The sequence below is a fragment of the Salvelinus alpinus genome, chromosome 28 (genome assembly GCF_045679555.1).
Source record: "Salvelinus alpinus chromosome 28, SLU_Salpinus.1, whole genome shotgun sequence".
Classification (NCBI taxonomy): Eukaryota; Metazoa; Chordata; class Actinopteri; order Salmoniformes; family Salmonidae; genus Salvelinus; species Salvelinus alpinus.
In genome coordinates, this window is record NC_092113.1 from 15,219,377 (window position 1) to 15,243,459 (window position 24,083).

Here is a 24,083-nt window from a genome sequence, read left to right on the forward strand (position 1 = left end):
TCGACCAGTGCTACTCCAACTTCCGGGATGCCTACAAGACCCTCCCCCGCACTCCCTTCGGGAAATCAGATCGACGACTCCATTTTGCTCCTCCCTTCCTATAGGCAGAAAATCAAACAGGAAGTACCCATGCTCAGGTCTATTCAACACTGGTCTGACCAATTGGAATCCATACTTGCAGATGGTTTTGATCAGTGACTGAGTTCATCACGAACTGTAAAGCGGATGTTGTTCCCACTGTGACTATTAAAACCTACCCAAATCAGAAACCGTGGATAGATGTCAGTATTTGCGCAAAACTGAAAGTGCGAACCACCACATTTAACCATGGCAAGGTGACTGGGAATATGGTAAATACAAACAGTGTAGTTATTCCCTCCGTAAGGCAATCAAACAGGAAAAACGTCAGTACAAAGACAAAGTGAGGCAATTCAAAGGCTCAAACAAGACGTATGTGGCAGGGTCTACAGACAATCACGGATTACAAAGGGAAAACCAGCCACAAATGTCTTGCTCCCGGACAAGATAAACACCTTCACCCGTTTTGAGGATAACACAGTGCCACCAACGCGACCTGCTCCCAAGGACTGTGGTCTTTCGTTCTCAGTGGCCGACGTGAATAAGACATTCAAAACGGGTTAGCCCTCGCAAGGCTGCCGGCCCAGACGGCATCCCTAGCCGCGTCCTCAGAGCATGCGCAGACCAGCTGGCTGGTGTGTTTACGGACATATTCAATCTCACCCTATCCCAGTCTGATGTCTGCACTTGCTTCAAGATGTCCACCATTGTTCCTGTACTCAAGAAGGCAAAGGTACTTGAACTAAATGACTATCGCCCCGTAGCAGTCACTTCTTTCATCATGAAGTGCTTTGAGAGGCTAGTTACGGACCATATCACCTCTACCTTAACAGACACCCTAGACTCACCTCCATTTGCATACCACCCCAATAGATCCACAGACGATGCAATCGCCATCACACTGCCCTATCCCATCTGGACAAGAGGAATACCTATATAAGAATGCTGTTCATGGACTATAGCTCAGCATTCAACATCATACTACCCTCTAAGCTCGAGGCCCTGGGTCTGAACCCCGCCCTGTGCAACTGGGTCCTGGACTTCCTGACGGGCCACCCCCCCATTGGAGGAGGTAGGAAACAACACCTCCACTTCGCTGATCCTCAACACAGGGGTCCCCTCCTGTACTCCCTGTTCACTCAGACGACACAACAGTTGTAGGCCTGATTACCAACAATTACAAGACAGCCTACAGGGAGGAGGTGAGGGCCCTGGCGGAGTGGTGACAGGAAAATAAACTCTCCCTCAACAAAACAAAGGATCTGATCGTGGACTTCGGGAAACAGCAGATGGAGCACGCCCCTATCCACGTCGATGGGACCACAGTGGAGAAGTTGGCACTTCATCCTCAGGAGGCTGAAGAAATTCAGCTTGGCCCCTAAGACCCTCACAAACCTTTACAAATGCACAATTGAGAGCATCCCGTCAGGCTGTTTCACCGCCTGGCACGGCAACTGCACTGCCCGCAACCATAGGGCTCTCCAGAGGGTGGTGCGGTCTACCCAACACATCACCGGGGACACCTACAGCACCCCATGTCACAGGAAGGCCAAAAAGATCAAGGACATCAACCACCCGAGCCACTGCCTGTTCACCCCGCTACCATACAGAAGGCGAAGTCAGTACAGGTGCATCAAAGCTGGGACCGAGAGACTGAAAAACAGCTTCTATCTCAAGGCCATCAGACTGTTTAATAGCCATCACTAGCAAGCTACCACCCGGTTACTCAACCCTGCACCTTTAAGGCTACTGCCCTATGTATATAGACATGGAATCACTGGTCACTTTAATAACAGAACACTAGTCACTTTAAATCATTTTTACATACTGCTTTACTCACTCAATATGTATATACTGTATTCTATTTTACTGTATTTTAGTCAATGCCACTCCGACATTACTCGTCCTAATATTTATATATTTCTTAATTATTTTACTTTATTTTACCATTATTTTACTTTAGATTTGTATGTATTGTTGGATATTACTGCACTGTTGGAGCTAAGAACACAATTTCGGTACACCCGCAATAACATCTGCTAAATATGTGTATGTGACCAATAAAATATGACTTTCCAAAAAGCTACAATATCTATATCTGGTGACATGATCCCTGGCGGAGCCTCCGGACATCCTGTCTGTTAGTCACAGACAGAGCAGAGGGCCATGTCAGTGTAATGTGACACCATGCTCAAGGTGACAATTTCCTTCACAGAGCAACAGGACTGTCAATCGCCTATGACCGTTAGAGTACTGTGAGTTAAAGATGAAAACACAATCAGTCATCTAAATACAGATATTGAATTGAGTTTAAATGTACATGTGAACTGAACATTTACAAAATTACATGACTAGGTGTTGAACTCTAGGGAACACTGTTTTGCATCTGTTCTGAATGTTTCTCAACAAGAACTGCTCTAGAAACAGACATATGTTGACGACAGGCCCTGATATCCCCATCATGGTGAGTACCATGGTGTTCCAGTCACAGAGCGATAAAACGGGGAGGGAGTGCGTGAGGGGGTGACTGAGGGAGGGGGTGAGTGCAGGAGAGGATAATGAATGATCATTAAAGAATGGGGGGGAAGGGTGGGGGGCGAAAAAAGAATCCTGTAGTGTTTCTATTCTGGGTTCAGTGAACTTGCCTGGTTACCCAGACTCCAAATGCTACGCCCACAAACGTTAGTTTCTTCTCCGCAATGAGCCTGGATCCGAATACCTCCCCGACCCTTGACCGAAGGCGAACACATTCGGGGGCCGTCTGATTGGTCCAGAAACAGATGGGTTGGGCCAGAGGCAGAACACACGTGGGTAAAGCGGCAGTTTGAAAATGTGTTATTGGCTTGATACTGATTGGTTACAGACGATCCAATCACTGATGACTTGTTTTGTACAACAGCCCTCGTCACCAGACTACTTCAATGATGGCAGTCTCAGACTAAAGTATGTAGCGAACGACAGAGCAGCAGAAGAATTTGGTGCGAGTCCTCAGGCTAGCAGTTAACATACCTCCCTGGCACAGCCGAGATAAAAAGAGCTGTGTGATGATAAGAGACTTGAGAGAAGGAATAGGAGAGAACAGCAGTGGAGAGCATGAGAGAGAGGGGGGAGGATAAGGAGAAAAGCAATGGGAAGAATGAGGGGGAGAGAGCAATAGGGGTAAAGCCAGGCCTTTCGTAAAGGGAAGTGGGGAGCAGAGACTAGTGTGTAGGTGTAACATTTAACGGTAGATGGGAAAAGAGACGGGACAGATGTAGATGTAGAAGGGAGGTTTGAAAAAAAATAAAACCCTGACTAAGCTGCATTGCTATCATTGTCATACAATAACTAGGGGTTGTGCCGACATGGCCATACTCCTATTCGTAATTAGGGTTGCAAAGGGTCGGAAACTTTCATGTACATTTCAGGAATTTTCCATGATAAATTAAGCCCGGGAATATGAGGAATTTTGCTTAAATTCATTTAAAAAAAAGTTTGCTTGAAACAGTCAACCTTTTTATATGGGGTACACAAGGCAATTTTAGGTCTTGTAGTATATTTTGGTTACACTATCACCAATTCAATGGAATTGCAACCCTCTGCATGTACAGTGCATTCTTCCATCACATGTACAGCTGATTCTCAAGATCTTGCACACTAATGAGAAGCAATTGAGCCCACACTACTACACTGTCTGAGCCAAGGACTACATGCCATCTGGTAAGTTTTGATTACAATACTGGGTGGGGTGAATATATTTTATATGACATACATGATTTTTTGTTAACTAGTAAATACAGCAAAGTGTGTTTAAATAATTTCTAACTTCTTAATTTCTGCTAGTTTGTTTTTGCTACCATGTGGGTTTTAGCTTGCTTGAGACTGCTAACAGTGTTAATTCACCTGTTTCCATACATGTTTCAGTTTAAAACATTTATCTTACAAAAGGAGTTGTTTAATCTACCTGCTTATCTATTTACAGTTGAAGTCAGAAGTTTGCATACATCTTAGCCAAATACATTTAAACTCAGTTTCACGATTCCTGACATTTAATCCTAGTAAAGATTCCCTGTCTTAGGTCAGTTAGGATCACCACTTTATTTTAAGAATGTGAAATGTCAGAATAGCTTTTATTTCTTTCATCACATTCCCAGTGGGTCAGAAGTTTACATACACTCAATTAGTATTTGGTAGCATTGCCTTTAAATTGTTTAACTTGGGTCAAACGTTTCAGGTAGCCTCCCACAAGCTTCCCACAATAAGTTGGGTGCATTTTGGCCCATTCCTCCTGCCAGAGCTGGTGTAACTGAGTCAGGTTTGTAGGCCTCCTTGCTCGCACACGCTTTTCAGTTCTGCCCACATATTTTCTATGGGATTGAGGTCAGGGCTTTGCGATGGCCACTCCAATACCTTGACTTTGTTGTCCTTAAGCCTTTTTGCCACAACTTTGGAAGTATGCTTGGGGTCATTGTCCATTTGGAAGACCCAATTGCGACCAAGCTTTAACTTCCTGACTGATGTCTTGAGATGTTGCTTCAATATATCAACATAATTTGCATTACTCATGCTGCCATCTATTTTGTGAAGTGCACCAGTACCTCCTGCAGCAAAGCACCCCCACAACATGATGCTGCCACCCCAGTGCTTCACGGTTGGGATGGTGTTCTTCGGCTTGCAAGCATCCCCCTTTTTCCTCCAAACATAATGATGGTCATTATGGCCAAACAGTTCTATTTTTGTTTCATCAGACCAGAGGACATTTCTCCAAAAAGTACGATCTTTGTCCCCATGTCAAGTTGCAAACCGTAGTCTGGCTTTTTTAGAGCGGTTTTGGAGCTGTGGCTTCTTCCTTGCTGAGCAGCCTTTCAGGTTATGTCGATATAGGACTCGTTTTACTGTGGATATAGATACTTTTATACCTGTTTCCTCCAGCATCTTCACAAGGTCCTTTGCTGTTGTTCTGGGATTGATTTGCACTTTTCGCACCAAAGTACGTTCATCTCTAGGAGACAGAACATGTCTCCTTCCTGGGCTGTATGGCGGCTGCGTGGTCCCATGGTGTTTATACTTGCGTACTATTGTTTGTACAGATGAACGCGGTACCGTCAGGCTTTTAGAAATTGCTCCCAAGGATGAACCAGACTTGAGGTCTACATTTTTTTTCTGAGGTCTTGGCTGATTTCTTTTGATTTTCCCATGTCAAGCAAAGAGGCACTGAGTTTGAAGGTAGGCCTTGAAATATATCCACAGGTACACCTCCAATTGACTCAAATTATGTCAATTAGCCTATCAGAAGCTTCTAAAGCCATAACATCATTTTCTGGAATTTTCCAAGCTGTTTAAACTTTGTGTATGTAAACTTCTGACCCACTGAAATTGTCATACAGTGAATTATAAGTGAAATAATCTGTCTGTAAACAATTGTTGGAAAAATTACTTGTGTCATGCACAAAGTAGATGTCCTAACCAACTTGCCAAAACTATAGTTTGTTAACAAGAAATGTGTGGAGTGGTTGAAAACGAGTTTTAATGACTCCAACCGAAGTGTATGTAAACTTCCGACTTCAACTGTATCTGTACACGGAATTGTATTTGTTGTTATTTTACTCATCTTTACAGGAAAATGTCACTGGCACTATCTGATGTGTGGAGACATTTCACTGCAGATAATGTAGAAGGAAAAGCTGTGTACATTTGCAAATACTGAGCCAAATCATATGTGAAGAATGCAACAAAGATGCAGAATCATCTGGCCAAGTGCATAAAGTTCCCTCAGCGCTCACAACAAGCAACCTCTGACAAAAGTCCCTCTACTTTTATTTGAGATGAAAATGATTTATCAGACACCTTATCGATAGTAACAGCTCATGGTCCTCTTGGAATCAGAAGTTTTTTTTGACACAATGGAGGAACGTAGTCAGATAAATGCTGATGAATGTCTTGCTCGAGCTGTGTATGCAACTGGTTCACCTCTGATGCTCACAGGCAATGTGTATTGGAAGAGATTTCTGAATGTTCTTCGCCCAGCATACACCCCTCCAACCAGACATGCTTGATCTACTCATTTGCTGGATGCAGAGTTTAAGTGAAGGTCAAGCAAATCATAGAGAAAGCAGACTGTATTGCAATCATCTCTGATGATCTCTGTGGGAATGGTCAAATGTTTGTGGGCAAGGAATAATTAACTACATCATCTCCACCCCTCTACCAGTATTCTACAAGAGCACATACACAAGGGACAATAGACACACCAGTCTCTACATTGCAGATGAGCTGAAGGCAGTCATCAATGACCTTGGACCACAGAAGGTATTTGCACTGGTGACAGACAACGCTGCGAACATGAAGGCTGCTTGGTCTATTGGCTGTGCTGCTCATGTATTGAATCTGCTCCTCAAGGACATCATGGCACTGAAAATAATGGATACACTCTACAAGAGAGCCAAGGAAATGGTTAGGTATGTGAAGGGTCATCAAGTTATAGCAGCAATCTACCTCACCAAGCAAAGTGAGAAGAATAAGAGCACCACAATGAAGCTGCCCAGCAACACCCGTTGGGTTGGTGTTGTCATCATGTTTGACAGTCTCCTGGAGGGGAAGGTGTATCTCCAAGAAATGGCCATATCACAGTCTGCCGATATGGACAGCCCCATCAAGAGGATCCTCCTTGATGTATTTTGGGAGAGAGTGGTAAGCAGCCTGAAACTCCTAAAATCTATAGCAGTAGCCATTGCACGGATTGAGGGAGACAATGCCATCCTGTCTGATGTTCAGACTCTGCTTGCAGATGTAAGAGAAGAAATCTGTACTGCCCTGCCCACTTCACTGTTGCTCCAAGCAGAGGAATCTACAGTTCTGAAATGCATCAAAAAGCGTGAAGACCCATACATACTGCAGCGTACGTTGGACCCAAAGTATGCTGGCAAGAGCATCCTGTCTAGTGCAGAGATCAACAAGGCCCATGGTGTCATCACTACCGTGTCTTGCCACCTTGGCCTGGATGAGGGCAAGGTTCTTAGCAGTCTGGCGAAGTAAGGGCTTTGGGATGGAGATGCAATATGGCAGTCTTCCCAACATATCTCATCAGCCACCTGGTGGACGGGACTTTGTAGATATGAGGCTATTTCCCCTGTTGCTTCCATCATCCTCCAAATCCCACCAACATCAGCCACCTCAGAGCGCAACTGGTCCTTGTTTGGGAACACACACACACACACACACCAAAGCATGCAACAGGCTGACCAAAACTTGGGTTGAAAAATTGGTGGCTATCCAGGCAAATTTGAGGTTTTTGAGCCTGACAACGAGCCATCCTCAACAAGGTTGGAAAGTGACAGTGAAGATGAGGCCTCCGAGTCTGATGTTCAAGAGGTGGACATTGAAGAGGTCCAGGGAGAAGACATGGAAGCCTGAGAGGAGGACAACAAAAGCTTTAGTTTCTAGACTATCATTTTACAGATGTATGTTGAAAACGTTGTTGGGAGATGCGATGGATCATTCAATATTCCCTTTCTTTTGTTGTTCAGTGAAATCATCCCATGTGAAAAGTCAACTCATTTCATTAAAGTTCAATTCGTAACTAAATAGCTTTTTTTATTCTATTGGAATGATTTAATCATTTACAATTGTCTTATGATAAGGTAAAAGGTTTATGTTTGTCTCCATATGACATGGTAAATATATCCAATGCAAAAAAACATTAAATTTTCAATGGTATTAATATTCATTCGCATATATTCCCACCTCTGAATATTCCCCAAAATGTGCAACCCTATTCGTAATCATATCTGTAAATTGACAGTTGATACTCGTGATCGGGAAAAAACTGAAGTGTTTTAATATGTCCAAGTAGATTTAGCCAAAATGTCTACATCCCTGCAAGTCTATAGACCAAACAGGCTGCAGATTAGGAGCCGCGGAGGGGGGGGGGGGGCTGACCTGTGTCTGTGTGTCCTCAACTTGCAGTGGTTGCTATCAGTCAGAATGTACATCCACATTTTATATATTTTTTCCCCTACCCTCACCCTGCTTGTTAGATATTAAAGACACATTGATTGCTTGATAGCAAACGTCCTGGACATTTGATTGCATCTTAGTAGCAGGCTAACAGGAGACAGCAGCAGTCAATGATCAGACCAAATAAGAGAAGTGAAAGTGAATGGGTGAATTTATGAAATAAGTGGACAGAGAAATACAGCTCACTTTCCAATCAGAGAAGCAAGATCAACATACAGCCCACCCATCTCTTTACAGACAGGCAAACTAGCCAATTGAGTTTAGGCCACGTAGCACCTCACTTGACTGACATGTGAATTTAATTTTATTTAACTTGTCAAGTCAAGAAATATGCATTCCGATTACGGAATTGAAAAAAAATACTTGGATCATAATCGTATCTAGAACATTGCCCATATCCGTTACAATACTCGTGTTGTCCGACTATTCGGCACACCTCTAACAATAACACACCCAGCATATGGGCCAAAAGTTCAAGCAATTTATCACTCATCAACTGTTTACACTAGGAATTTCTTCAGCAGTGGTGGCAGAGTTCTCCCTGGGGCATACATCTGACTCTGCCTCTCGCAGTCTCTCCCTGCCTCTCGCAGTCTCTCCGTCCCTTTCATCCACACTGGCTTGGTTCTTTCTGTCCTGACTCTCTCGGTTGTCTGACTGACTGCTGCTGGACCATGCCTGTGCTGTATTTCAGTTTCCTGCTGCAGCCTGCTACACGCAGCCTCCATGGCGAGAGGGGTGAGGACAGAGGGGAGGGAGGAGCAGGCACATGAGCTAGCCTGGCTCAGAACACCTTTCTTGCTCTCACACCGCATCTCTCGGTCTGGTCCTCCTTGGGTTCAACAAAGACATGGAGCTCGGCTGTAACTTTGATCTAGGCTCTGAAGCGGAAATGTTAGTGTATAGTGAGATATACATTGTATAGGGCATTGTCTGTCTAACTAGAGCTGGGCAATAGAGACAAATTCCCCTGTCACATCATGGATAACAATAGCATTTATGAATAAGCCATAATTATATTTGACATGTTCGGGTGGCACAACAGGCTCCATTTGAGATATCAGCAGCCAAATGACTGTTACCCTGGTAGGCTGTAGTATGTGGAGAACCAGTGTCAATATCAAGGAATTATGAAATCCAAAGATATGCATATCGTGATCAGGATAACACCCAGCCTACTAAATGCTAGTACAGTACTACAATACATAAAAGCACTGCCCTTTCACCAACATGGCAAACAATACCACCTGTACTTTCCCACCAATTGAGTCCCTCATCCCTTGCGTCATTTTGTTTCTCTTTCCCTCACACTGCCATCTCCATCTCCAGTCCCGCAGTAGTTAGTACTAGTTCCCTCTCCCCCTGCCATCTCCCTCTCCACAGTCCCGCAGTAGTTAGTACTAGTTCCCTCTCCCCCTGCCATCTCCCTCTCCACAGTCCCGCAGTAGTTAGTACTAGTTCCCTCTCCCCCTGCCATCTCCCTCTCCACAGTCCCGCAGTAGTTAGTACTAGTTCCCTCTCCCCCTGCCATCTCCCTCTCCACTGTCCCGCAGTAGTTAGTACTAGTTCCCTCTCCCCCTGCCATCTCCCTCTCCACTGTCCCGCAGTAGTTAGTACTAGTTCCCTCTCCCCCTGCCATCTCCCTCTCCACAGTCCCGCAGTAGTTAGTACTTGTTCCCTCTCCCCCTGCCATCTCCCTCTCCACAGTCCCGCAGTAGTTAGTACTAGTTCCCTCTCCCCCTGCCATCTCCCTCTCCACTGTCCCGCAGTAGTTAGTACTAGTTCCCTCTCCCCCTGCCATCTCCCTCTCCACTGTCCCGCAGTAGTTAGTACTAGTTCCCTCTCCCCCTGCCATCTCCCTCTCCACAGTCCCGCAGTAGTTAGTACTAGTTCCCTCTCCCCCTGCCATCTCCCTCTCCACAGTCCCGCAGTAGTTAGTACTTGTTCCCTCTCCCCCTGCCATCTCCCTCTCCACTGTCCCGCAGTAGTTAGTACTAGTTCCCTCTCCCCCTGCCATCTCCACTGTCCCGCAGTAGTTAGTACTAGTTCCCTCTCCCCCTGCCATCTCCCTCTCCACTGTCCCGCAGTAGTTAGTACTAGTTCCCTCTCCCCCTGCCATCTCCCTCTCCACAGTCCCGCAGTAGTTAGTACTAGTTCCCTCTCCCCCTGCCATCTCCCTCTCCACTGTCCCGCAGTAGTTAGTACTAGTTCCCTCTCCCCCTGCCATCTCCCTCTCCACAGTCCCGCAGTAGTTAGTACTTGTTCCCTCTCCCCCTGCCATCTCCCTCTCCACTGTCCCGCAGTAGTTAGTACTAGTTCCCTCTCCCCCTGCCATCTCCCTCTCCACAGTCCCGCAGTAGTTAGTACTAGTTCCCTCTCCCCCTGCCATCTCCCTCTCCACAGTCCCGCAGTAGTTAGTACTGGTTCCCTCTCCCCCTGCCATCTCCATCTCCAGTCCCGCAGTAGTTAGTACTAGTTCCCTCTCCCCCTGCCATCTCCCTCTCCACAGTCCCGCAGTAGTTAGTACTAGTTCCCTCTCCCCCTGCCATCTCCCTCTCCACTGTCCCGCAGTAGTTAGTACTAGTTCCCTCTCCCCCTGCCATCTCCCTCTCCACTGTCCCGCAGTAGTTAGTACTAGTTCCCTCTCCCCCTGCCATCTCCCTCTCCACTGTCCCGCAGTAGTTAGTACTAGTTCCCTCTCCCCCTGCCATCTCCCTCTCCACTGTCCCGCAGTAGTTAGTACTAGTTCCCTCTCCCCCTGCCATCTCCCTCTCCACTGTCCCGCAGTAGTTAGTACTAGTTCCCTCTCCCCCTGCCATCTGCCTCTCCACTGTCCCGCAGTAGTTAGTACTTGTTCCCTCCCTCCCTAGCGAGGTGGTCCAGCTAACTCCTGTCCCATGGCTCCACTCTTGTGTACGGTATGCTGTCCTGTTCAATCTGCCCAGCAGTTGTGATCAGAGGCTAGCCACATTCCACTCAATGAAGCCCCCTCCTCTTCCAGCTCCCCATCCCCCACCTAAGGCCTCACTCTGCCGCCATCCACACTGCATTCTTCACTCACTTGTTCACTGCTCTTCCTTTCGCTCTCTCATTACTTTTCTCTGTCTCCAAGCTCTGTCTACTCTGTCACCCTTAAACTCAGTTATCATGTTTCATTGATTGCTTTACTGTGTGGGTAGACTGTATCGTGTACGCAAACACTATGTAGTGTTGTTCTGAGTCATAGTTAATAATTACTTTGCCAGTCATTGCTCGAGCAGCACAGTAATTCCACTCGCCCTCATAAAAACCCTCGTGCTTTTTATAATTTAAACTATAACTATGATGATATCAGTTGAACAAAACACACCCATCTTCCCTGAGTAACTGGGTTCCATCAGTATGGAAACCTGGACAGCCTCATGCTGTGAGGACAGGACAGAAGGTGAAGCGAGGGTGGAGTGTTCTGCTCTGTATGACAGACACAGATAAACAATGAATTCTATTATGACAACCCTGTGTTCCACTTGTCTGACAAACCCATTCCAGTGACAACCGATACCAAAGCTTACCTACTGTATTTGAGAGTGGTGTCTCCTACAGAGGTCTGCATTTATTAATGATAATGATGGTGGAGGTAACCACGCCAAGGCCAGGAGATTCAAACTGCTGTGGACACTGATGGGCTCTATATTAACAAACTTCACTCAATGGCACATTTTAGTGCTGGTAATAGCGCTTTAGGTCACACTACAATATTTTAGCTATTTTTACAGTGGGAATTATGAGTGCAATAGCTGGCGGTGGTCCGATAGGGATGTGTTTCGATGAATAAATAAGTTGTAGGTGGGACGAGGGCTTGACCATTCACATGCCTTTATGCATTGCATTTCTACAGAAAAAATAAATACTAGGCTCCCCTTAAATGTATTGTAGGTGGTGTGCGAGGCACGTTCGCAGTAAGCAAGATATCAATGGTGGATAGGCTATGGCATTATAGGACTGAATAATTTGAATATGTTTGTAGGACCTTTGTTAACTGGACAAGAGGCGCTCTTTGGAAGTTGGGATGGATAAGCTACAAGCGAAATGGAGTATGCAGGTAGGGCCTATGAATTGTGAATAATGCAAAAGCCTCAGGAGAAGACCATTGAGAAACCTTTTATGGATAGGCTACTTGGCTAATACATGGCCTGGAAGACACCCGACGCATTGCTGTTCAACCAGCTTTCAAGTAGGGGTAACCTACTGAGTGCTTGGGTTTTTAATCTAATGAAAACAAACAATTGTTAAAGGAAAATAACTTTAATGTTTCTAAATACCAGGATCACCTGCATCATCTCATCTCTCATTCCATGATGTGCATGTAGCATGCATGAAGGGGGTTGTACACACATCCAAAATAACAGGAACTGGCTAAAATAATGTACATAGATAAAAAGGGGATGTCCGCTCACTGTTTTGCTGATCCCTAACTTGATCTTTTCATAAAGCTTTGGTGATTAAGATTTATTTCAAAGCGGTCTCACGAGCCAAACCTTTTCTTGACAGTCTTGGGTACATGGCGAATGCATTGCAAGTTGTTGGGATGAGTCTTGTCCTTGATGCAGAACGTAGCGATTTCTACTAGCTGGGCCAGCTGCAAAGTCAAAATTCTCTATATTGTAAAAATGTATGAAAACAAATAGGCTTTTTGGTCTTCATTTTAAGGTTTAAAAAGTTAGGGTTAGGCATTAGGGTTAGCAATGTGGTTAAGGGTAGATTTAAAATCAGATTTTATGACCGTAGCTGTGAAAGCTAGTGACCACTCTGCAGAGCTGCCTCCAGAACAAGATTAATGACGAAAAACGCTAACCTGCGGGCAAGACAAAAAAAAAAAAAAGTCTTCATTGAGGGGAGGGAACGCAATGCTTTGTTTTAAATCAACAACACAAAATATTGTAAAAAAATTATAATTCTAAATACAAGGGTCACGGGCACAAAAAGCATTTTTTTCTTTCTTGCTCCATGAGTATACGGGCACTGTGCATCACAGCTGGTTAGGAGAGGTGTGAAAGTTTAAACAAAATTGGGATCGTTAATGTTAAGTTACTGCTTTACTGAAGTTGAGACTTTGCAAGCCGTCTTTCGGATGGGACGTTAAACGGGCGTCCTGAGTCTCTGTGGTCACTAAAGATCACGTGGCACATACTATTAGAGTAGGTGTGTGTTAACCCCGGTGTCCTGAATAATTCCTAAATCTGGCCTTCATACCATCATTGCCACGTAATCATCCCCAGCTTCCAATTGGATCATTCATCCCCCCTCCTCCCCCCTAACTATTCCCCAGGTCATAGCTATCAATGAGAATGTGTTCTCAGTCAACTTACCTGGTAAAATAATGATTCAACAAAAAAAATGTATGGAATTGTGAACTGCAGCATTCCATTACGAAATACAGCTTTTGATTGCCGACAGATAGGCCTAGTGCATGGTTCTGACTCCATCTGCCTGGTGGCAGACATGCCTATACTGTGCCCCTCCCCTCTCGCTACGAAAGATACAGGTGTTTGTGTTCTCTGAAGTACAGCCACTAATCAGTCTCCTCCATTCCCCAAAAATACTGAATCTTAGGAATTGATTCCTAGTGGAAGATGTGTTTTCTTTCTACGAAAATGTCTTGGTATGTCACAGTGTTCAACAAACTTTTAAAAATATTTTTTTTAGGAGAGATTGGTCTGTGCACAGGCAGCTCGAGATTACTTGATTGACAGTTCTGGTCGTCTAGTGATGGACGTTAGTACCACTTCAAAAGCGGAATTTTTTTTGCTGTTTAAATGTTATGCAACACTGTTCATTTGTCACATCCCTACTGGATAGGCAGCGCTTCCGCTGTCAAAATCCATTCCATAACCAACAGCGGTGCCGCTAAATTTCCCAATTCGCGCTGAATGAAGTTGTCACTTTTGCGCTCGTTTTTAAGAACACACCTCAAATATTGCCACCCCTCCCACCTCAGCACAAGCAAGCTGATGTTAGACAGGTAAATTGCAGAATCTTACGAAAGGGGTGGAAAATACCAGAGCGCTAGTTTCTGCATGCCTGAAATCGGCAACTGGCGTACGTTTGACACTTGCGCCGGCCTAGCGCCAGCCAAAAAGAGCACATTATCTAAATAGTGTTTAAGTGACGAGAACAGAGGAGTACAGCTCTCTTTCTCTGGCTGACCACCATAAACACTGTTACACTGACCTCAGCAAAAACAGTGTACCTGTATGACATGGCGAAGGTAGGGGAAGGCACACTGCTCTCCTGCTGGTCTCATTCAGTAAAAAGAATACAATAGGAGTCTGTCAGAACATACTGCACTAAGAATAAATAAAGCAGCTTCACAACTGACCACATTAACTCCAACCAATTTGTCGCGCAGGCCGAAGCAACAGGGTGTCATTCATAAACATAACCCTTTAACTTCACACATCACAAGTGACAGAAAAAAAAAAGTATAAAAACTGTCATCGTATGTTGTCTGTGTGTGTGGGTATTTCCCCCAGCAGGCTTTGCAGCTCCCATCATCCCTAAACAATACCCAGGGCCATTAATACAATGGTGCACAGGCCTCTTCAGGGCTACCATGGCAACAGGTAAACAGGCATGGGACTGGTTGCACTACAGCCATCCAGACATTGTGTAAGATTCAGGGCTGGGATTTGCCAGGGACCTCACGATACAATATTATTACGATACTTAGGTACCGATACGATATGTATTGCGATTCTCACTATTCTATATGTATTGCGATTTGATACTGTGATTTTACGGTGATTTGATGTTCCAACATATTGCTCACCATATGTCTGCTGCAGAGGGACTAGAGAGTTTTGATCAATCATGGAAATAAAAAAGTGCTGAAAACATATTAGCTCATCATAAAAAAAGATGGAGAACAAGCCACAGTATGAATTAAAAATACTGTAGTTTTGGTGCAGGTGCAGCCAAATAGCACAACAATTATTGTTAAATTGTCAAAACAATAAGATATATCGTCACAAAATATATCCCGATATACAACTAAATTTTTCCCACCATTTCTAGTAAGAGTGTTTTTTTTCTTCTTTGTGTGTTTAAATTACCATCCTCTTTATGTACCAGAAATCCACAAAAAGGATAGCAAAACAAGAAGTTCTCCTTCATGGGGACATTTCCCAGGTCTCCCACAAGGACAAAGACTTAGGTTAAGGGTTACACTTAGGTTTAGGAAAAATAGGATTTTGATTGGAAAACATGTGAGTGAAAGAGTAAATGAGAGAGAGAATCACTAGGTAATTTCGATCATCAATAGCTTGATATACTGAAATCAATCATTTGGACACACACTCAAATAGGCCTAAAGAAGGCAAGCCAACACTGCCCAAGATTGATTTCATACAGTACCATATATCATGTCCAAAAAGTTCACAACCACCCCACATCTGAAGCCCACAAACAGCACGTGGACATACAAAGAACATGTTTCATTCAGATTATTTGAATACCCTGCATATTTAAAATGTGTGTTGCCAATATATTAACTCCACACACATTCCAGAATCCCCATCAACATGTACAATATTCCACATCCACACAGCTCATCAAAACATCAATACAATGACAACTTTATTCTTAATCTGGATTTAAAGAAAAAAGTCTCCCAATTGCTTAAAAAGTCTAGTTTACTTCCACAGTGACAAGGTCAGCCAAGGCTGGAGGGAAAACTTTCTGGCTAAACACATACAGCTCTTTTATAACCCCCACAAGTTCTTCTCAAACAAACTTACAGCCTAGAAAGAATTCCCAGACTGCAGAGCGGGAGTAAAGACAGCAATAGGCAGCCAAAGAGCACAACCTGCTCTTTCCATCCTAACACAGACTGAGCCCAGAGAAAGACACAACGCTGATACAGCCATCGTCATTTGATATTAAGAACCCTAGCATCATTTAGCCTAGCAGTCCAGAAACCATTAGTAAAAGAAGACAATACATAGACCCACATCCATACAACTTCCGATGGCCATGCAGTAGTGTTGAGTATCAACTGACATTGTTAAAACAACAAATTGACCAATATAGTTAAATTATTTCAATTCCAATTCGTTCAGTTTTTTCCCTGTGAGCTCAATGAGAAGTTTCTCAAAAGACTCATCAGATCAATCCCAAACTGTGCGATGTAACCGTGCCAACAGGCCAATATTCTACGTAGTTTAAGGGCAGAAAATGTGGTAATTAACTACAATGGCCATAATCCATTGCGTGCCTACTTATCCGGTCTGTCTGTTTCTTTTACTCCTGCTATGTTAGGTTAGTGTGGGGCAGACATGGAAAGGGAGAGAAGAGACAAAAGAATGTGTGATCGAGAGGGATGAAGAGCAGTTGCTTCGCGAGGAATCTCTACCTGTAAATACACGATCTAAGTGATTCATAGTAGGTATTCAGCAGTCATGCCTTATTTAGTTTGAATAACTACTAAAATAGTGATTTTGTCAGACAGCATAGGCAGCAGATCTATAGAGATGAGATAATGACTCCAGGTCAAATAAAACAAATACAACTAAAATATTTTATTAAAGTAAAGGAATAAATAATAGTTAATAAGTGATAAGCTGGGAATTGTATTAATCGTTTTATTCTGTGTTACAGCATTCAACCCACGTTAAATGTAAAAACATTCAAATAATAAAAAGCACTAACCGCTCAGCACTACTAGGCAGTCAGAATGAACTGCTTCCTACACTGTTGGGTAAAGGCTGTGGGCAAAGATTTCAAGAGTGTGTGTGTGTGTGTGTGTGTGTGTGTGTGTGTGTGTGTGTGTGTGTGTGTGTGTGTGTGTGTGTGTGTGTGTGTGTGAGGGGTGAGTTGCTGCAGCCAAAGACGTTAGTGTCTAGCATGTAATTGAAACACAGGGCCCACACAGCGTGACACAGTGACCCCTGTAATCCCCTCCTGACAAAGAGGCTTAGCATCTATAGGTCATATGGCACATTGAGACAGCTTAGACTCACCCCCCACAGACCAAGTCTCTCTGGATTGACCAGATTGCACTGAACACTCAATTATGACAAAAAGGACTAAAGACTGAGTTCAACACCCATACTAAAAACAGCAATTATCACCTCATTGAAAAACATACTGAATGGACACACACAACAAGGCCTATTTCATTGTTCAACGACTATCAAAATGTCCAGAATGCTATAGTACCATAGTGAGACAGCAGGGTATTTTACTATATAACGGTGTTGATGCACGTACCGGTTTGGGTTTTTACTTTATCTTCTATAACGCATTTCAAATGTTAGGCTTGTTAAACACTACTTGAGTCGTCTCGCTCTCACTAAGCCCGCCCCATCACTCAAGGAGCGCAGTTGTTGCTCGACTCAAGGGGCCAGGATCTTATCAAATCCAGCATTCACAGCCAAAGATATGAAAATGTTATATTCATATAATGTCGGCCATGTTTTTGAATGACGTGATGTTGTTGCTGCGCTCACTGCTCCCTGTGCGCAATGAGTGCTAGTGCGCATGCAATGATGGTCCGTATAAACCAGATGCAACCCGGATATAGACGGTTCATGAATCGGTGTATGCGAACATGAGTAGATTACCTTAAACAGTCAGATATTTTGGACACTGTCTCCAGTTCTTATTATACCTCAGTGGCTTGACCACGAGATCATGTTGATCGTTCCCTTTTCAGTCTGCATGATAAATGCAGCAGATGCAACAATATGTTGATGAAGTGGAGAAAGTCAAAGTTGCAGGTCTATTATGATATACTGAGAGAGCAACTTGTCACATATTAACAAGGCAATTAAAAATGCCAGACGGGCTCCTTTTTCTAACTTGATCACGATTAATAATTTGAGTGCTCTTCTCGACCATTGATGGCCTGATCAAATCCTACCCCTGCAAACCTGTGAACTTTCCTCCACATCTAAATGTGATGAGTTTGCAGCATATTTCAGAGATAAGATAACCAACATTAGGCTGGGTATCAGTCAAGCGAGACCTGATGAGAAGTTTGATGATATGTGCCCTAGCCTACCACACAAAGGCACTATGGATTTATTTTCGCTGATTGACAGACATGCTCAGGAAAGTGATATCACAACTTAAGCTAACCTGCCTTCTTGATCCTATCCCCTCCACCTACTTCAAACGTTTTTAATTGCATATCTGAAGAAGTGCAAGCCACTGTTAAATCACTCTGTTCTCAGGCACTTTCCCCACTGCACTAAAAATGGTGAAACCCCTTCTGAAGAAAAGTTATTTAGATTCTTCAGCTCTTAGCAATTTGACAATCTCCAAGGCCGGTACAGTCTCTCAGGCCCGGTACAGTTCAGTTTATATATGTTACCCCTTTGGCAGCGTTATTGGAAAGCACAGCATTGACTTTCTCTGATACGCAGACGATACACAACTTTACATTTCTATGTCACCAGAGGATTTTAGCTCCACAGATCAATTCTTATACTAGTGATTTAAATACTTGGATGGCTCACAACTTCCGTCAGCTAAATCAAGACAAGACCAAGGTACTTATTGTTGGAGCCAAAGCAGAGAGAGAATCTAGCCGCACATCTGAATTCACAGACAATAAAGACAAGACACCAGGTAAAAAAAACCTAGGTGTAATTCTAGATTCTGAACAAAATTTTGGATCACACATTAGGAATGTGACCAAAATAGCTTCTTACCACCTGAGGAACATTGCCAAGGTTCGGCCATTTCTCTCTCAGGCGGATACAGAGAGAGACTCATCCATGCTTTTATTACAAGCAGGCTTGACTACTGTAAGGCTCTCCTGTCTGGTCTACCCAAGAAAGCCATTGATCAACTGCAAAACATACAGAATGCTGGACCAAGGGTACTGACCAAGACCAGAAGGAGTTCACACATTACACCGGTTTTATGTTCTCTGCACTGGCTGACGGAGTTGTAGAATTAATTTTAAGATTCTTCTATTGGTTTTTAAATCAATCCAGGATTGTGCACCCCTATACATTTAGTTTTTTTATCTTATGTTTGTTGTGTAGTAAATATTTCAGCTTTTATTTTCAGTTTCTTCATGTAAAGCACATTGCGTTGCATTCCATGTCTGATATGTGTTGTATAAATAAAGCTCGATTTGATGACAACGATGCTGCTTTCCACTTCGCTTCTTAATATAAATCCACACACATTCTATAATTACACTATTAGTTTTTGTATCTTACAGTCTGCAAACAGCTAGTTTGTCTTTTCTTAGCAAGTTGTGGCTAAAATAAATCATATCAACGGCTAATGCTAACCGCTAGTTAGCTTGCTAGCCAGACAGCTAGCTAATAAATGTACTGAGTCCGAGCAAATGTAGCTAGCTAATACATCCTGATACCAGTGCTGGTGTAGGTCTAAATCAGCATGTTGTTTGGGCAACAGTATCTTATAAATCAGAGAGGAATAAGCGAAGCATGAATGTGTTAGCTACATGAAGTAAGAGAAAATTTCATTTGTTTTGTCTAGAAGGGTACAGCTTTTGTCAAAATTGACTTTTTGTAGCAGGTTTAGGAAAACTTAAGCGGGTTATGATCATTAACATAGCAGGTTAGGATAATTAAGTTTAGGTTAGAAAAAGGGTTAGCTAAAATACAAAAAAAGCACAGGAGATGGAGGAAAGACTGTGGCATTACACACATGGAATCTAACAATGGAGTCGGAGAAGGAGGCTGACGTTTTACCTGTCCCCAACCGATTGTGTTTTTTTGTTTGTTTATAAATTATTTATTTTTTACATCATGTTGCCTCTCCCGTCTCTTATGACTGAAAATAACTTCTGGACATCAGGACTGCAACTGCTCAACACGGACTGGCAGAATCCTTGTTTTCCCTTTAATGAGTCTGACGAGCCCGACGCGAATGATATACTGCTTTCTCGGGAACAGGCCCAGATCCCCGTGATTTGCGTGAAGAGGCGGCGGAGAAAAAAGGGGCCAGAGGGCGGGCAGCCTTCTGAAAATTCGTAGGCGATCGACTAAACCCTCACTTCCTTCCATTCTGCTAGCAAACGAGCAATCTTTGGAGAATAAAATCGACCTACGCGCAAGATTAAACTACGACGACACTATCAACATACAGCTGGCAGGTTATATGCTGTACCGGCAGGATAGAACAGTGGCTTCTGGTAAGACAAGGGGCAGCGGAATTGGTATTTTTGAAAATAACAGCTGGTGCACGACATCTAAGGAAGTCTTGAGCTATTGCGCACCTGAGGTAGAGTATCTCATGACAAGCTGTAGAGCCCACTATCTACCTAGAGAGTTTTCATCTGTATTTTTCCTAGCTGTTTACATACAACCACAGACAGAGGCTGGCACTAAGACAGCATTGAATGAGCTGTATTCCGCCATAAGCAAACAAGAAAACGCTCACCCAGAGGCGCCGCTCCTAGTAGCCGGGGCCTTTAATGCACAGAAACTTAAATCCTTAATACCAAATTTCTATCAGCATGTAAACTGTGCAACCAAAGGGGGGGGGGGGGGGGGGGGGTACTCTGGACCACCTTTACTCCACAAACAGAGATGCATACAAAGCTCCCCCTTGCCCTTCATTTGGCAAATCTGACCATAATTCTATCCTCCTGATTCCTACTTCCAAGCATAAATTAAAGCAGGAAGCACCAGTGACTAGATCAATAAAAAAGTGGTCAGATGAAGCAGATGCTAAGCTACAGGACTGTTTTCCTAGCACAGAATGGAATATGTTCCGGGATTCTTCCGATGGCATTGAGGAGTACACCACATCAGTCACTGGCTTCATCAATAAGTGCATCAATGACGTCGTCCCCACAGTGACCGTACGTACATACCCCAACCAGAAGCCATGAATTACAGGCAACATCCAAACTGAGCTAAAGGCTAGAGCTGCCATTTTCAAGAAGCGGGACTCTAACCCAGACACTTATAAGAAATCCCGCTATGCCCTCCAACGAACCATCAAACAGACACAGCGTCAATACAGGACTAAGATTGACTCGTACTACACCGGCTCTGACGCTCGTCGGATGTGGCAGGGCTTGCAAACTATTACAGACTACAAAGGGAAGCACAGCCGAGAGCTGCCCAGTGACACGAGCCTCCCAGACGACCTAAACTACTTCTATGCTCGCTTCGAGGCAAATAACACTGAAACATGCATAAGAGCACCAGCTGTTCCGGAAGACTGTGTGATCCCGCTCTCCGCAGCAGATGTGAGTAAAACCTTTAAACAGGTCAACATTCACAAGGCCTCAGGGCCAGACGGATTACCAGGATGTGTACTGTGAGCATGCGCTAACCAACTGGCAAGTGTCTTCACTGACATTTTCAACCTCTCCCTGTCCGAGTCTGTACTACCAACATATTTTAAGCAGCCTGTGCCCAAGAACACTAAGGTAACCTGCCTAAATGACTACCAACCCTTAGCACTCACATCTGTAGCCATGAAGTGCTTTGAAAGGCTGGTCATGGGTCACATCAACACCATTATCCCAGAAACCCTAGACCCACTTCAATTTGCATACTGCCCCAACAGATCCACAGATTATGCAATCTCTACTGCACTCCACACTGCCCTTTCCCAACTGGACAAAAGGAACACCTACGTGAGAATGCTATTCATTAACTACAGCGCAGCGTTCAATATCATAGTGTTCATCAAAAAGCTAAGGACCCTGGGACTAAACACCTCCCCCTGCAACTGTATCCTGGACTTCCTGACGGGCCGCCCCCAGGTGGTAAGGGTAGGTAACAACACATTTGCCATGCTGCTCCTCAACACAGGAGCCTATCAGGGGGCGTGCTCAGTCCCCTCCTGTACTCCCTGTTCACGCATGACTGCACGGCCAGGCACGACGCCAACACCATCCTTAAATTTGCCGATGACAAGAGTGGTAGACCTGATCACCGACAACGAGGCAGCCTATAGGGAGGAGGTCAGAGACCTGGCCGTGTGGTGCCAGGACAACAACCTCTCCCTCAATGTGATCAAGACAAAGGGGATGTTGTGGACTATAGGAAATAGAGGACCGAGCACACCCCCATTCTCATCGACAGGCTGCAGTGGAGCAGATTGAGAGCTTCAAGTTCCTTGGTGTCCACATCACCAACAAACTAGAATGGTCCAAAGACACCAAGACAGTCGTGAAGAGGGCACGAAAACTCTCATATGCAGATAACATCTATGCCTATTCCCCCTCAGGAAACTAAAAAGATTTGGCATGGGTCCTCAGATCCTCAAAAGGTTCTATAGCTGCACCAACGAGAGCATCCTGACTGGTTGCATCACTGCCTGGTATGGCAACTGCTCGGCCTCCAACCACAAAGCACTACAGAGGGTAGTGCGAACGGCCCAGTACATCACTGTGGCCAAGCTTCCTGCCATCCAGGACCTCTATACCAGGCGGTGTCAGAGGCAGGCCCTAAAAATTGTCAAAGCCTCCAGCCACCCTAATCATAGACTGCTGTCTCTGCTACCGCCACGGCAAGTGGTACCGGAGAAACAAGTCTAGGTCCAAGAGGCTTCTAAACAGCTTCTACCCCCAAGCCACAAGACTCCTGAACATCTAATCAAATGGCTACCCAGAATATTCGCATTGCCTGCCCCCCCCGCCCGCTGCTACTCTCTGTTGTTATCATCTATGTATAGTCATTTTAATAACTCTACCTACATATACATATTACCTCAACTAACCAACGCCCCCCGCACATTGACAATGTACTGGTACCCCCCTGTATATAGTCTTGCTAATGTTATTTTACTGCTGCTCTTTAATTACTCGTTACTTTTATTTCTTATCCGTATTTTTTTAAACAGCATTGTTGGTTAGGGGCTCGTAAGTAAGCATTCCACTGTAACCTGTTGTATTCGGCACATGTGACTAATAACATTTGATTTGAATCTCACATGACAGAGCTTGTTGTTTTTTTAAATATCAAGTAAGCAATTCACTACAATCACCATAGAAGAAGTTCAAGTAGCAGTAAAGAGTTACAATAAAAAAAAAGATAAACATTGAAAAATAATCCTTCCCTCTGCCTCATGCTGACCTGCCCCCTGGCACTGTGCGATCCTTCTCTACACGGTATAGCCAGAAGAGGACTGGCCACCCCTCGGAGCCTGGTTCCTTTCTAGGTTTCTTCCTATGTTCCTACCTTCAAGGCAGTGTTTCGTAGACACTGTGCTCCTGCCCCTGCATTGCTTGCTTTTGGATGTAAAATAAACTTGATTGATCCTTTCTTACCTTTCCTCTGCAGGAAGAGCCGTAGCAGCGGGCTAGCCACAGAGATGGCCTTGTAGTAGTTGTCATTGTTGTTTATTGGCAACAGGTCGCCGTGGACGTCGGCGTAACCCACCAGCAGGTCCACGTTGGGGATCCGGTGCACGTGCTGCAGGAGTCCATAGAACTCATCAAATCTGCCCGGCTTCGACCGGTCCAGGGAGAACCGACGGAATTCGGCCCCAAACTGGGACATATAGGAATGCGAACAGACAGAAACAGACAGAGACAGACCGCAGTTAAAAGATTGGATAGGAGGAAGGATAATGACCTTGGTGTTTGTAGAAAGAATTTTGCAGCAAACAGTTTCGACAAAGCAGAAAAACATTACACAGTGGTTAGAATAAGTAAATAAGTCAAATCTACACTGAACAAAAATGAGGTCCTGGGCTGGCGTGGTTACATGTGGTCTGCTGTTGTGAGGCCGGTTGGACGCATTATAAAAAAATTCTCTAAAACGACATGAGGCGGCTTATGGTAGAGAAATTAACATTAAATTCTCTGGCAACAGCTCTGGTGGACATTCCTGCAGTCAGCATGCCAATTACACTCTCCCTCAAAACTTGAGACATCTGTGGCATTGTGTTGTGACAAAACTGGACATTTTAGAGTGGCCTTTTGTCCCCCGCACAACATGCACCTGTTTAATGATCATGCAGTTTAAATTGGCTTCTTGATATGCCACACCTGTCAGGTGGATGGATCATATTGGTAAAGGAGAAAC

The 24,083-nt window shown here is 44.3% G+C and overlaps 1 protein-coding gene across 2 annotated transcripts in view; it reads right to left on the reverse strand.

Annotated features, from left to right (window-relative positions):
- The window catches only part of LOC139557256 (partitioning defective 6 homolog beta-like), a 38,444-nt gene that overhangs the window by 10,413 nt on the left and 3,948 nt on the right, over nucleotides 1-24,083 (reverse strand). For both annotated transcript variants that reach the window (XM_071371812.1, XM_071371813.1), the window contains exon 2: nucleotides 23,324-23,546. In XM_071371812.1, the coding sequence (XP_071227913.1) occupies nucleotides 23,324-23,546 (223 nt within the window). The remainder of the gene's footprint in view (nucleotides 1-23,323; nucleotides 23,547-24,083) is intronic.